Raw genomic sequence first — 13101 nt, forward strand, 5'->3', positions numbered from 1 at the left:
TCTCAGAAGGTCTCAGGTCTCCATCCTGAGGCACCTGGCTCTGCTGCTGTCTGTCCTTGGGCCATGCCTGGGTCCATTTGTTCTAGCTGCTCTGCTCTCCCAGGGCCCTTGGATTAGGATAACATGCCATGGCTTCTTATTCCAGAGTAAAGACATAACTCATTCAAGGGTGATCAATAGTCTCATTTTGAATGGCCACATTACTTGGAAGTACACATAATCATATAAAATTATTTTTATTAAAATAGAAAGGCTTTCTAATATATTGCATTGGAGACATTTATACAGAAATAAGCAATTGCAACAAACATGCTACATCAGCATTGAGATATTCTGAAAGCTTTAAGTGCCCGCTTTTCAACAACATTTTGGTATAATAAGCATGTCCCTATATGTTTCAGAGGGTACATATAATACTGAAAAAATACTTCATGTAAAACCTAAGCTCAGGTGCATACAAACAAGAAGTATTACATTGAATAGCTTATTTCAAACTGTGAAACACATTCAAAGTATCCAATCTGAGACAACATGCAAACATTTTAATACTCAGCTTGACATTTTTAAATATATAAACCACAACTCTTTATACTTCTATATATCAAAAAAGGAAGTCAGACAGAATATTTATCTACATTGTGCACATCACAAAAAGCAAATGTGTCTTCCTGAACAGGAAGTACTGGGTTAACACACATGATTGTCATTTTACAAATATGGCTATTCACCTTCTTCATAATAAAATAGAAAAATCATGTATTATTTACAAGAATTACTAATTATTTCACTTTTTGGCAATCATATAAGTAGCAGCAATTGGTTTAAAGATTTATGCTTAAAAACTCTAAGTTTAATTCCATGAATATAGAAGAATATATATCTGGTTAATGTAAAAATTGTATGATGTGAGATGCTCTGATGTGATGTAACTTGTCTCTTTCACAAAAGTCAGGGGCACAAATCAGTGACTACTAAGACTGTCACTTATAACACCTAATTATACGAGTGTCATTTGGTTAACTTGCTTTTGCTTAGAACAATAGATAGGGTCCTGAATTAAATTTCTATAAATTAGCTTAAATATGCCCAATGATTTACATGATAATTTCGAAGCTCTGTATTTCATACTAATAACAGTGGTTCTTCACTGGGTTTCCTAGCTTTTAGAGTAGGTATTTGTAAACAATAACAAACACATTGGCAACCTTCATACTTAAAGGAACTCTGAAACGAAGTCTCTGAGATATGAACCTGACAGTGAAGTGAGTTCTCTTTCTAAAAACTGAGCATCTTATTTACCAGTGATGTTGAGTTTGCTTTGGAGTGGGGCCCATCTATTGAGCAAAATGTAAATCATGAGGCAGTGATCCACCAGAAAGAGCTTTCTCTTTCATTAGTATTTGGAAGAATGTATTTTAACATTTGCGAAAACAATACAAAAATCCTACTAATATTGGTAGATTAAAAAAAAATACTGTGTGGTGAAAAGAGGTGACATGTGCTTTTACTTGGCCACTATTCAACTACCGACCAGCAGTCCTGAATGTCTTTCACAAGGTAGGAAAGTTGGGTCAAGGAACCCTTTGCACCTTTTGTGGGCAGTCAGTGATGTGTCCAGAGCAAGTGCGAGGCAAGGCCCAGGCTGAGGAGGAGGAGGACGATGAAGGAGTGGCAGGGAGGCCTGGCCCTGATGCCAGCTGAGGGCAGGCTGCTGGAGACCTGCACCTGGGAGATGATGAGGGCAGAAAGAGGGACGTGGGATGCCAGAGTGGGGCTGTCAGAGTTGATAAGGGATTCGATCTTCTCTGCTTCCTTATTGCAGGCTTCAATCTGGGAGGGGAAAATAAAATCCTTTTAATATCAAACCACAGAACCTGTGCAAAAGTTGTCAGACAAATTCCACATAGTCCCCAAAGAAGTATGACCTCCAAGGGTGTCTGCTTTCTTTCTGCCCTTCTTTTCTTAGTCCAGGCAACATTTTATTGACTTATTATTTATTTATTTTTTTGGTGCAGTGGGGGGGTACTGGGGATTGAACTCAGGGGCACTCGACCACTGAGCCATATCTCCAGTTCTATTTGTATTTTATTTAGAGGCAGGGTCTCACTGAGTTACTTAGCACTTTGCTTTTGCTGAGGCTGGCTTTGAACTCATGATCCTCCTGCCTCAGCCTCCCAAGCTGCTGGGGTTACAGGCATGTGCCACCGTGCCTGGCTCAGGCAACATTTTATTTTAATCTTAATTTAGTACATAAATATAAGAGTATGAATGGAAATCAGAAAAGAAATGATCCATAATGCCACTGCCCTACTTAATGGTCTGTTTTGATTTTTCCACAATGATTGTCACTGATTTTACACATTGAGATCAGTTTAAATTGTTCATGTAGTCAAGGAAATGCACTTTTAACTCCTCTTTAAACATGAAACAATTCAACTCAATGACATTTCCAATGATGACGGTTCATAATCTGTGGCTCCCATCACTGCAGCCTTCATTACTTTGATGCTAAAACTTGAGCCTACACTAGTGAGGTTCCACATGCTTCTAGATTGTGTGGAAGAAAAACCAGGGTCCATAAGACCAAATCTACATGGATTGTCAACAGTGGAAGCACATCCCTCAGGAGACTGGAGTCCATTTTGGCTTTGTCACTTATGACCTGTACCAGCCCCTTCCTCCCTGGGCTGCAGTTGCCTTGGTGCAATGGGTGCATTGGAACTTATGACTTCACAGACTCCTACCATCTTTGCACACTCTGAGTCATGGTACCTTGACACCCGCCTCCCCACTTCCTTTGCTTTGCACTATCAAATGTGTGCTAGGCCTCAGTCACCTGGAAAACGTTCAGTGCTTCAGACGGTCTTGTTTTTCTCCTTCCTGCCCTTTTAAACTTCTCAAATGCCTCCATTTCCTCACCCCCAGTCGTTCCCTGATCCTGGTTTGTGTCCCCCTCTCAAGTCCACCAAATGTGGAAGTATGAGATGGCTGCACAACATGTGCGGAGCCCCACCTGCAAAGCTTTAGGATGATGATCAACAGGAATGATGAGGACCACAATCTCAGACTCGATGCTAAAGTATCCAAATACATCACACTGTGGGACAGACACATGCATGCGGATTTTCTGAAGTATTTCCAGAACCGTTATTGGCTTTTTGTTTGTTACCTAGAAAGATAAAACATTTCCATCACCTGAAAATAAGAATTCCCTAACACTGCCTGTGTTACTTGCTTTAGCTGCCAGCTGAGGAGGCTCTTTGACCAAGGAACCCCCAGGTATCAGGCCCTATAAGACTGCTGAACAAAATCTTAAATCTTCAGAGTCCATTACAATGGGGTTTTTGTGGCCAAGATAAACACTCACCAGAAGTGTTTCTTAAAAAAGTGACTGTTCTGAGTTAGAGCCTGCAGGAACATAAAATCTTCTTGTAAAGACATTATAACCAAAATGGGAAGAATTCTCTAGGTGGCAAGTGTTGGCTACTACATTCCCGGAGCTGTCTCCACAAAAGAGAACAAAAAAGGGATGGTGCGCCAAACAGAAAGGGCAGAAGTACCCATGGAAGGTGGTAGGTTTTGGAAGGTCCCCAAGGAGGAATGGTGGCTGGTGTGAGGGGAGGTGACCTTAAAAACCATCTGGTATCTGCCAGTCTTGGGCATCAGGCCTTGCCTGCAGTCCCTGACCATGCTCACTGTGCCAGCAGGGGACCTTTTCTAAGAAAGGCTCGGTTAACAAATGTGCACGGCTGGGGTGTGGTGGGATGGGGCGCAGGTCAGGAGGCAGCCAGAATGGGCATGAACCTGCTTTGTTCCAGTAATCATGAGCTGAACAGCCCTGGGCAAGTCTCTTTTTTGAGGATAGTTTCTTCATCTATAAATGGCACAATAATTTCCATTTTTCCAGGATTCTTGAGGTTTAGCAATAAGTTTGCAATAGTACCTGTTATCTAAAGCAATTTACCTTAGCAATAGTGTCCAGTTTTTCTTTGTCAAATAAAACTCTTAACATTCCAGCACATAATGGGCAACAAGCACCTGTAACAGAAACCATTTTGCATGTATTCAGAATTAAAATTTAAAATTAAAAAAAAAAATGGTTGGTGAAGTGACCAGCCCTTCATTCTGGGTTACAACTATCCTTCCTGATGACTGCTGTGTTCTCCAACCAACTTGGGGGTCTTTTAACCTATTTAAAAAATTTACTGCTTACAACAGTCGTATGAAACAAGACCTTTCTGATTATATGCAAGTAAACCAATTACATCAGATGCTAAGGTCCATCTAAGATAATAACTTTCTTCTGATTTCTCAATTTCAAATGTCTGATTTCTCAATTTCAAAACTGCTTAGATTATTCCTCCCTTACTTAAGAATTCCTTGTTCACTAACTTGATAAGTAAACACTATGCATTTAAACTAGTAACCTTAATTTTATAATGAAATACTACTCTGTTTATATTTTGGTTTTTGGCATAAGATTTCACTTGAGAAAGTTGCCTATTATTTTAAAATCACTGGACCAGATGATCTCTAAGGTAACCGTAACTTTTAAGGTTAACCCAGTGTGATATGTCTAATCAGCCTAAGAGTTTCTTCATAAATAAAAATTTTTTTGGGAAAAATTTAAATAAACAGTCAAATATCTTCTCAGTGGCTGAATCTCTCGAGGCAGATCAGTAAGTTTTCTCAATTGCACCCTGCCCACCCCAAACGTTGCCAGCCTACCGGGTGGGATGATGGGTTTGCACCCAGTCGCAGAGAGCGAAGGACACTTCACCGCAGCACACTCAGCGACAGAACTGTACTCTGAGAGGACCCCAACAGCCTGGCAGGGCCCATAGTAATCGACTGCCACACGATCTGAGTAGGCAGCACACATGCTACTATAGGTCTCACCGTTGTGCCCACAGATGGGCTCTGTGGCTCTGCAGAAGGGCTGAGGGCAAAGGAATCACATTTAGCCTGGAAACTTATGGTGCACTTCTCCTAACCAAGAGTACTGACCCTATTTTCAGGAAGAGACACAGGTATAAATTGTGGGGGCTCTCTTAAGCTCTTAAGTTGGGCTAAGTGGGGACTGGGAAGCAATAAGGTTGCCTCAAGATGTACTGAAAAGATCGTTTTTCTTAGCCTCTCTGGAACTTGTGTACTCATTCCACATGAACTAAGAGAAGATAAAAATTCACCTCTGTGACCTCTTTCCCTATACCCAGACTTTCTTAGTATCCAGGAAGATCTGTTTGAAGAAAACAAGATCAATCCTCATGCAAATGCACAGGCTTTATCATTCATGCTCACTACGAAGAAGAGAAGGAAGAGTGGAAGAGATCAGTGGGGCAGACAAAATCTGGACCCATCAGTTAGGTTTAGGAATGTATCAGAAAAATAAATCATAGTCAGGAGGAGTGGGCAAGTAGGAAGAGAAGACTGGGGATTAAGAGTAGATGCTTTTGATGCAAATGGAACACAAGCTTTGAGAGAAAACCAACCTAGTAGACAAGGTGAAGGGACTTTTTTAACCATGAGGACCAGGGACTGAGAAGCACTCATGTTGGGTGTTACTGGGTAGTGGGCAGGGCATGCTGGTCCCAAGATGGGAATCTCCAGGAGAGGAGCCAGCATAAAAACAGTGGTGCATGTAGGAAGCCTCAAAGGGCTTGTCCTAGGGGTTATTTATCTAACATGAGTGTAGACTCCACGGTCCTTACAGATTGAGAGATAAGCTAACATAAAATGTCTTAGTGAATTTTTCAATAACTTTTCAGTACCACAGGAGGTAGGACTGTGGTAGGAATAGTGAGAAAGCTCTTGTTAGTTGTTTCAACTCAACACTCCTCCCAATCTGTTTTCTAGTGGGAGACCCACAGAACCATGGAAGTGAAAATGATGTCAACCATGCCAGGGAATGAAACCTGAAGCTCTTTTCCTAGAAGCAGGCTGCAAGAAGCCATGCTCTACATTTGCTTATACACTAGTCAGTCTTCCAGAGTTAGAAGAAAGAGCTGGTCCTTTTTTAGTGGAGGACTGGGTTTTCTAGCTTCGACAGGATTTGCAGAAGACCCTCAGGTGGTCTTACTGTGGCTCATCTGTCAAAGATCATAAACCAATTCCACACCCAGTGCACTTTGGTTTGTCAGTCAAACAATGTACCTGGCACGGGCCTCTGTAAGAGAGGCTTTTTCCTCTTTGGTATAAAGTGCAAAGATTATTGTGTTCCATGTGGTCTGTGTCACAAACAGGATCACGGACTTGGTCACAGGCGAGCTGTCTTGGCACACATTCATACTGGCTACATCCAAATTTATCAAAAGTTGTCAGGCAGACTTGTGGTCTGGATACACATCTGAAAAACAAGAATGCAGCACCATGAGCCAGATGGAGGGAGGGATTGTGGTGGGGCCAGAAAAGCCCTGAACAAGGCACAGGGAGTTGAGGAGAAAGCTAGAGATAAATCAAAACAGTCCTGTCCCCAAAGGAGCTTATGCAGAGTGGGAGAGTCAAGCAAGCAGCAAGCAGAGAAAGTAGGCTATGAAGTGGAAAATGACACTAGTCAGGCACTGTGGCACGCACCTGTAATCCCAGTGACTTGGGAGGCTGAGGCAGCCTCAAAGCTAGCCTCAGCAGCTTAGTGAGGCTCTAAGCAACTTAGCAAGACCCAAACAGGGCTGGGGATATGGCTTAGTGGTTAAGCACTCCTGAGTTCAATGCCGAGTACCAATGGTACCAAAAACAAAGAAAAGAGAAAAAAAAAAAAAAAAAAAGAAAAGAAAAAGAAAAAGATACATGAACTTCTCATAGGAATGAGACACTGAGTGGAGAGCACGGGGAAAGCATCAGAGAGGGGGTGTTCTAGATGGAGCCAGGCAGGTAAGGAGGGCCACACAGTAAGCCAGGCAGAGAGAGCAGCCATGAGCACTGGGGAGACGCTTGAGGATGGAGTGCTAGAGAAGCAACAGATGACCCTAAGGTCAGGAGCCACAGATGTAAGCATGGGATAGAAGTGCTGTGATACGAGGTCAGCAGGTGGCTTGGAGTCTGATGCTGGAGGCCTCAGAGTCAGTTACAAATAACAGGTGCTTTGTCAGCTTGGCTAACGTAAAGTGAGTCTATCTTACAGAAAGGCTTCCCTCTGTCCTAAAAAATGTCAGGTTTCTGTGCCTACAAGACTGAGTAGTTGATACTGGTTAGTTGCAACCAGTGAGAGAATGTCACCAAAGCTGGTCCTTCCTGGTCATGTCTGGGTCTTCTTCATTCTCATTCCTGATTCCTCTAAAGGGGTTAGGATGACAGCTTATTCTTCTCTAGACTTGTTCTGCTTTCCTAATTTATGTAAGGGGTATGCATAATTTCTATAAGAAAAGATCCATGAACATGCTTACCTTTCACTAGATATTTGAAATAAAAAAATATGCAAATATTAGTAAAATAAAAGGAGAGGAACATAGTAGCAAGTGTTGTTTTAATCTCAAAGGAAATTTTTTACAGAAATCAGCAGCACCACCACATATGGTTGTCTTTTGAAATCAGAATGCACTTAGTTATGGTTTTATGGAAATTTAAGATTAAAAAAATTTTTTTTTGGTACTAGGGAATTAGCCCAGGGGTGCCTTACCACTGAGATATGTCACCAGTCCTTCTTATTTTTATTTTTTATTGTTTGGTGCCAGAGATTGAATCCAGGAGTGCTTAATCATGATAACATATTTCCAACCTTTCTTATATTTTATTTTGAGACAGGGTCTCACTGAGTTGCTTGCTAAATTGCTGAGGTGGACTTTGAACTTGTAATCCTCCTGCCTCAGCCTCCCCAGTCACTGGGATTTCAGGCATGCACCACTGTGCCTATGCCTTTTTATTTTTTATTTGGAAACATGTTCTCACTAAGTTGTTGAGGGCCTCACTAAATTGCTGAGGCTGCCCTCAAATGTGTGATCCTCCTGTCTCAGCCTCTAAATTTCTGGGATTACAGGTGTGCATCACCGTGCCTGGCTAAGATGTTTGAAAAGGAATAATGGAAGAGAATATTTGGAACTTCACTATCCATTAACAGGGAAGGTATGAGAACCAAGAGTATCAGGAGAAATTTGGTAATGTGGGTAAGAGAAACTTGAATAATATGGAAATAAGGATCACAGGAAAAGACTGGGGATCTGGGGAGCAATTGAAAGTAAAATGAACAGGGTGGGGATGGTCTATCTTGGTTGTTGTTTTGTCCTAATGTTTAAAAAAATAATGCCTGGTGCCTAAGTAGATGCTTTATGAGTGAATATAGTCTTTTGTTTTCTATTAAAATTTTTTTGAACAAAAAATACAAGTCCACAGTGAAATTAAAAAATACAAAATGATGCATAGTGAAAAATTAGTCTCCCTCTTATTCTTGTGACCCAGCCACCTAGATTCCATTCCCCGAGGCAACTCCTCTGACCCATTTCTTATGTATTCTTTGAGAGACAGTTTATGGAAGTATGAGCATTTACATTTGCTGATCCAAAGAATATGTGCATTTAAAACCAGGATTGGGCCAAATTGCTCTCCAGAGAAGATGTGGCAGTCCTCTCCCAATCCCCTCTTGTGTGAGAGGACTTGTTTCTATACATTATTATTGACCTTTTTGTCTTTGCCAACCTAATAAAAGGAAAATGGTACACATTTGTAGTTTAAATTTGTTTACATTTTTCTTAATATGAGGAAGGCTATGAAGCATTAATACACAGGCTAGATGTTCTTCAAATTCATTTAATTTTGGGGGGGCATAAATCTAGATTACATTTTCCAGTTGTCCCCTAGAAGTTGGTTGTGTTCAAGTGAGAGTTCTAGATAATGGAGTGTGGCTGGAAGTAGTGATAAGGTCACCTTTAGACCTGGTTCATAAAAGCTTCAAGAGCAACATCCACCATTTCCCTTCTCATATCTGCTGGCCAGATGCAGAGGATACAGAGGAGGACTATGGGGCTGTAGGAAACGGCAGAGTCACGGCATGGAAGGACCCTAAGTCTCTACAGGAATTACCAAATAAGCTACCTGCTGAACACAAGAATGGACTTTGAACTTCTACTATGTGAAAGTACTGATATTTGGGGATTTGTAAGAAATAACTAGAGTTACTTGCCCTAAAAACATTTTTTAAATTATTTAAGAATTACTTGTACTTTCTTTGTGTTTATGTCCTTGGCCATTTTCTATTAGGTTACCAATCTTTGCCTGTTTTTACATCAGGTTGATATTTTTCATATTGGTTTGTGGGGGCTCTTTACAAGGATGGCAGACCTTTCTTTGTGAGAGTCTTCTAGTTTGTCATTTGTCTGTTACCATGAAGAAAATTATGATTTTCATGTAGTTGAATTTTTCAGCCTTTTATATTGTTTTTTAAAATTATACCCAGCAAAGCCTTTCTACTTTAAGATTTTCTTTTTATTATTTTATTATAAAAGCAGGACAATCTTATTCCAAATGTTTAGCCAGCAGAGAAAAACAAACACACAACCAAACAACCCTTCATTCTACTTTCCAACACAACAAATATCCTTTTGGCTTATTTTTTAATCCCATCTTCTTTCAATAGAAATTTTCTTGGTTTTATTTTCACTATAAAAACTTTGGTAGATGGATGACCAATTCTTTGCCATTTCATTTAATGCATGTAAAAATCCTCCCTCTTTTCATACTACACAAGGTTTCTAGGATAAAAAAAAAAAAAATTGCTTATTTTCCACAAAATCTCTCATGAGAAAAGGACGTGGCACAGTATATGGACTATTCAGGTCTCAGAAAGAAGCAATTTACAAGTGAGCCAAACACTTGCCCTGGTGGCCACCACATGGAGAAGTCAATCAAGGCCAGGTTAACTGTCCTCTGGGCTCAGTGAAGAGACTGTAGAGAAGGGAGCCCCAAACCAAATAATTTCAAATAATACTTAAGTTACTGAGATTTATATGTCCAAACCCTAAAAGGAGGCATGTAAATAGAAGAAAGTTTCCCTTGATGATCAGGCATAAACAGCTGGCAACAAAGGTACACCTATTTCTCTTGTCTCCTCAGCTACTTTCCTCACTTTGCTCTTTCTGCATCAGTCTTCGAACTGCTAAAGCTCCCAGCAGACACCAAACTACCTCCTGGTCTCCAATAGCTACAACTTCTGCTCCTGTTGCTATCTGCCTTCACCCACACCAGCTTTCCTCTCCTGTAAACTGGCCTGCATTTTTCTGTTCACTTTCCCAGATTTGGCTGAGCAGCACATACTCCAGAGGCTTTCCCAGGCCCTTCCCTCCCAGATGCATTAACTTTCCACTTCTGGGCTCTAATCACACTGCCAACTAGCTTTACTCTCTTTGCTTCCACACTCCAAGCTCTGAGTCAGAGATCTCTTCTTAATTCACTTTTTGTATTTCAGTGTCTTGGTATTTTGTATTTCAGTACTTGGTAGATGCATTGTAAGTGCTGGTCTTTGGTTGGGAAAAAAAAAAAAAAAAAAAAAAAGGTCATTTGACTTACCTTTGGTTTTTTGGGCAGGGGTTAGAATTACATGGATTCTTTGAGATGCATGATCCAAACTCAAACTGATGGTCCTGGAGACCCACACAGCGAGCAATGCAGGCACTGGGATAAGTGCGTCCATTCTGCCCACACACAGGGACAAACTGATCTGCACAGTTACAGGGCAGACCTGAAGGAAGGAAACAGTCTCAGAAATGTGTTTTTTTTCCTCCTTCCCCTCATCTGTCCTTGTGAAGGCAAGCCATTAACAATCATGTGGAGGTCTCACGTTAAAACAGAATTGTAAATTAAATCAGGAACAAAACAAAACAAAAAAGCCAAAACTTCCCTGCAATTGCTGACAGGGTTTTAAAGGCAGCAAGGCTCTGAAAAAGTACAGGTAGGAAAGTAAAGTATGTTTCTCCTGATCTGGCATATAAAATTTGGAATTAGGATGTTTACTTAAAGTCTGGCTTGGGGGATTTCTTGAATGTTAAAGGGTAATTCCAAAAAATAAGACAGAGAGGGCTGTCAGCTTTGCCTGTAGGTTCCTTCCATTCATCTCCTTAGGAAGGAGGAAAAACAAGAAGGTAACTATGGAAATTATTGTAATTTTGAGGCAAATTGTTATGAATGTCTCTCTCTGAGTCATGTTTGGATTGGGTAACAGAGTCATAAGAAATGTGATATTTGGGGTCAACAAAATTCCTTTAGAATCTGCTAACTAAAGAGTCATTGGCGGGTTGGGGAGAAAGTTCAGTTGGTAGAGTGCTTGCCTCGCAAGCACAAGGCCCTGAGTTTGATCCCCAGTACCGCAAAAAAAAAAAAAAAAAAAAAAAAAGGAGTCATTGACTTGGGCTGGGGATGTGGCTCAGCGATACAGAGCTTGTCTGGCATGTGTAAGGCCCTGGGTTTGATTCCCAGTATTACATTAAAAAAAAAAAAAAGGGGTCATTAGCTTAATTTATCCCAGGACCATAAATATAAGAGAATAAAGATCTAATTAACTGTAAAATTAATTTAAGAAAGAAATTTAGATGTTAAAAATAAATGTGTGTATGGATGAATGAATAAAAAGTCATCCTTGGAAATATTTAGTTCATTTTTTATCTCTATCCCTCTATGGTTTCTCTAGACAGAATGAATTACCTCATCAGAGCATAGCAGACAGAGGATAACAGTAAAAGGTAATGAAAATAATAATAAAGCAGTGAAGGCTGGTACTTGTCAAGGTGAACAGAGAACGGGGTGGAGTCAGTTCTGCTTCTAATTCCCCATCAGTCTGCTGTTGACTTCTTAGCTGTGGTCTTCTTTTTATTTCTGATGGGCTGGAGGCACAGGTTGTAGATACTAATTCTGTTTTCCATTCACCCAAACCCACTTATCTCCAGGGAAAGAAGAATCATGTTGCCACTGCAGTGGCATAAAATGGGGATAAGGGCCACTAACTAGTACCTCTGTGCTCAGAACCGAAGGTATTTCAGATCTGGGAGAAAGGAGATCCCAAGAGATAACAGCAAATTGTGCTGCTGCTGTTGGCGAAGCAGCTTAACAGGAGAAAAGGATTCCACCTTTCCAGGTCCTGCAACTGCTGGAGCTGGCGTGAGCATAGTACCATGGCATAAAGCATGGTAAAATCAAGAAAGTAATATTCTGGGATGCTATTGTTGTTGGGAACCTAAATAAACCAGTAAACTAAGGCAGGTTACAAATAAATGTGGTGAGAAACAAACAGAAAATACATGGACATTTTAGACAAATGTGTAGGAGTAAATGGAATATTTTACCAGGTAGAAAAGTTCCATTTAACTGAAACCACCTTATTCATTGGCCCTGTTCTTTTTGACTCCTGGAATCCCGGAATTTTAGTGGACCCTAAGAAACCATTTAGTTTAATGCTTTCAATTCATTCAGGATGAAACTGAGACCCAGAGGGAAAGTATCTTACCTTCAGATTCTAGATTGATTTTACTCTTTTGCAGTTGAAGCAAGGCCAGAGAGGCTGCCTTGAAAATGGGTGTAAAGCAATGATGGTTTCCTGAATGTGCCATCTAGGTGACCAGTTACCTGTGAAGGTGCGACGGTCATCTTCTGAACTGTGCTCACTGAGGCAAAGGCGGGTGGAACACACCAAATTACCAGCAAAACAAGAACAGACATTGCAGTCAATACTAAAGGTAGTTCCATGACCTGAAAGAGAATGAAAACATCAAACTATATTACATGTTAAGAACTAGGGCGTAATTAAAATTTTAAAGTTAAAAAAATTTTAAATGGGAATTCTTGAAAGTTGATTTCCAAATATAAAAACTAGGGACTTAAGTCTGAGATGTTTGTATTTTCATGTTTATCTCCTACCATATTCCTTCAAGTCCCACCTGGCTCCTCCCTATTTTCTGAGAATGCTTTTGGCTGCCCCTCTGACTCATTGCTCTTCTGCTTTAGAACTTCATTCATCTCTCCAAAGTCAGACCTGATGCTGTCTTTAGATTGAAGACCCTCCTGATGCCCTGAAAGGACTGATTAACTCCTGGAAGAGCAATGCAACTTTCTGTTACTCAAATTCCCTTCCATCTTACCATGTAAAATAAAGCAAGATCTCTCCCCCGAGACCAGTTTTAGCTC

At 40.6% G+C, this 13101-nt stretch overlaps 1 protein-coding gene across 1 annotated transcript in view; it reads right to left on the reverse strand.

Moving 5' to 3' along the window:
* Nucleotides 1-220: 220 nt before the first annotated feature.
* Nucleotides 221-13101, reverse strand: part of Reck (reversion inducing cysteine rich protein with kazal motifs) — a 98036-nt gene continuing 85155 nt past the window's right edge. Inside the window, exons 16-22 of the mRNA XM_047523994.1 lie at nucleotides 12544-12666; nucleotides 10495-10666; nucleotides 6154-6346; nucleotides 4729-4939; nucleotides 3965-4038; nucleotides 3014-3169; nucleotides 221-1830 (exon numbers count right to left, since the gene is read on the reverse strand). Of these exons, the coding sequence (XP_047379950.1) occupies nucleotides 1603-1830; nucleotides 3014-3169; nucleotides 3965-4038; nucleotides 4729-4939; nucleotides 6154-6346; nucleotides 10495-10666; nucleotides 12544-12666 (1157 nt within the window). The 3' untranslated portion in view covers nucleotides 221-1602. The remainder of the gene's footprint in view (nucleotides 1831-3013; nucleotides 3170-3964; nucleotides 4039-4728; nucleotides 4940-6153; nucleotides 6347-10494; nucleotides 10667-12543; nucleotides 12667-13101) is intronic.

The sequence above is a fragment of the Sciurus carolinensis genome, chromosome 14 (assembly GCF_902686445.1).
Source record: "Sciurus carolinensis chromosome 14, mSciCar1.2, whole genome shotgun sequence".
Taxonomy (NCBI): Eukaryota; Metazoa; Chordata; class Mammalia; order Rodentia; family Sciuridae; genus Sciurus; species Sciurus carolinensis.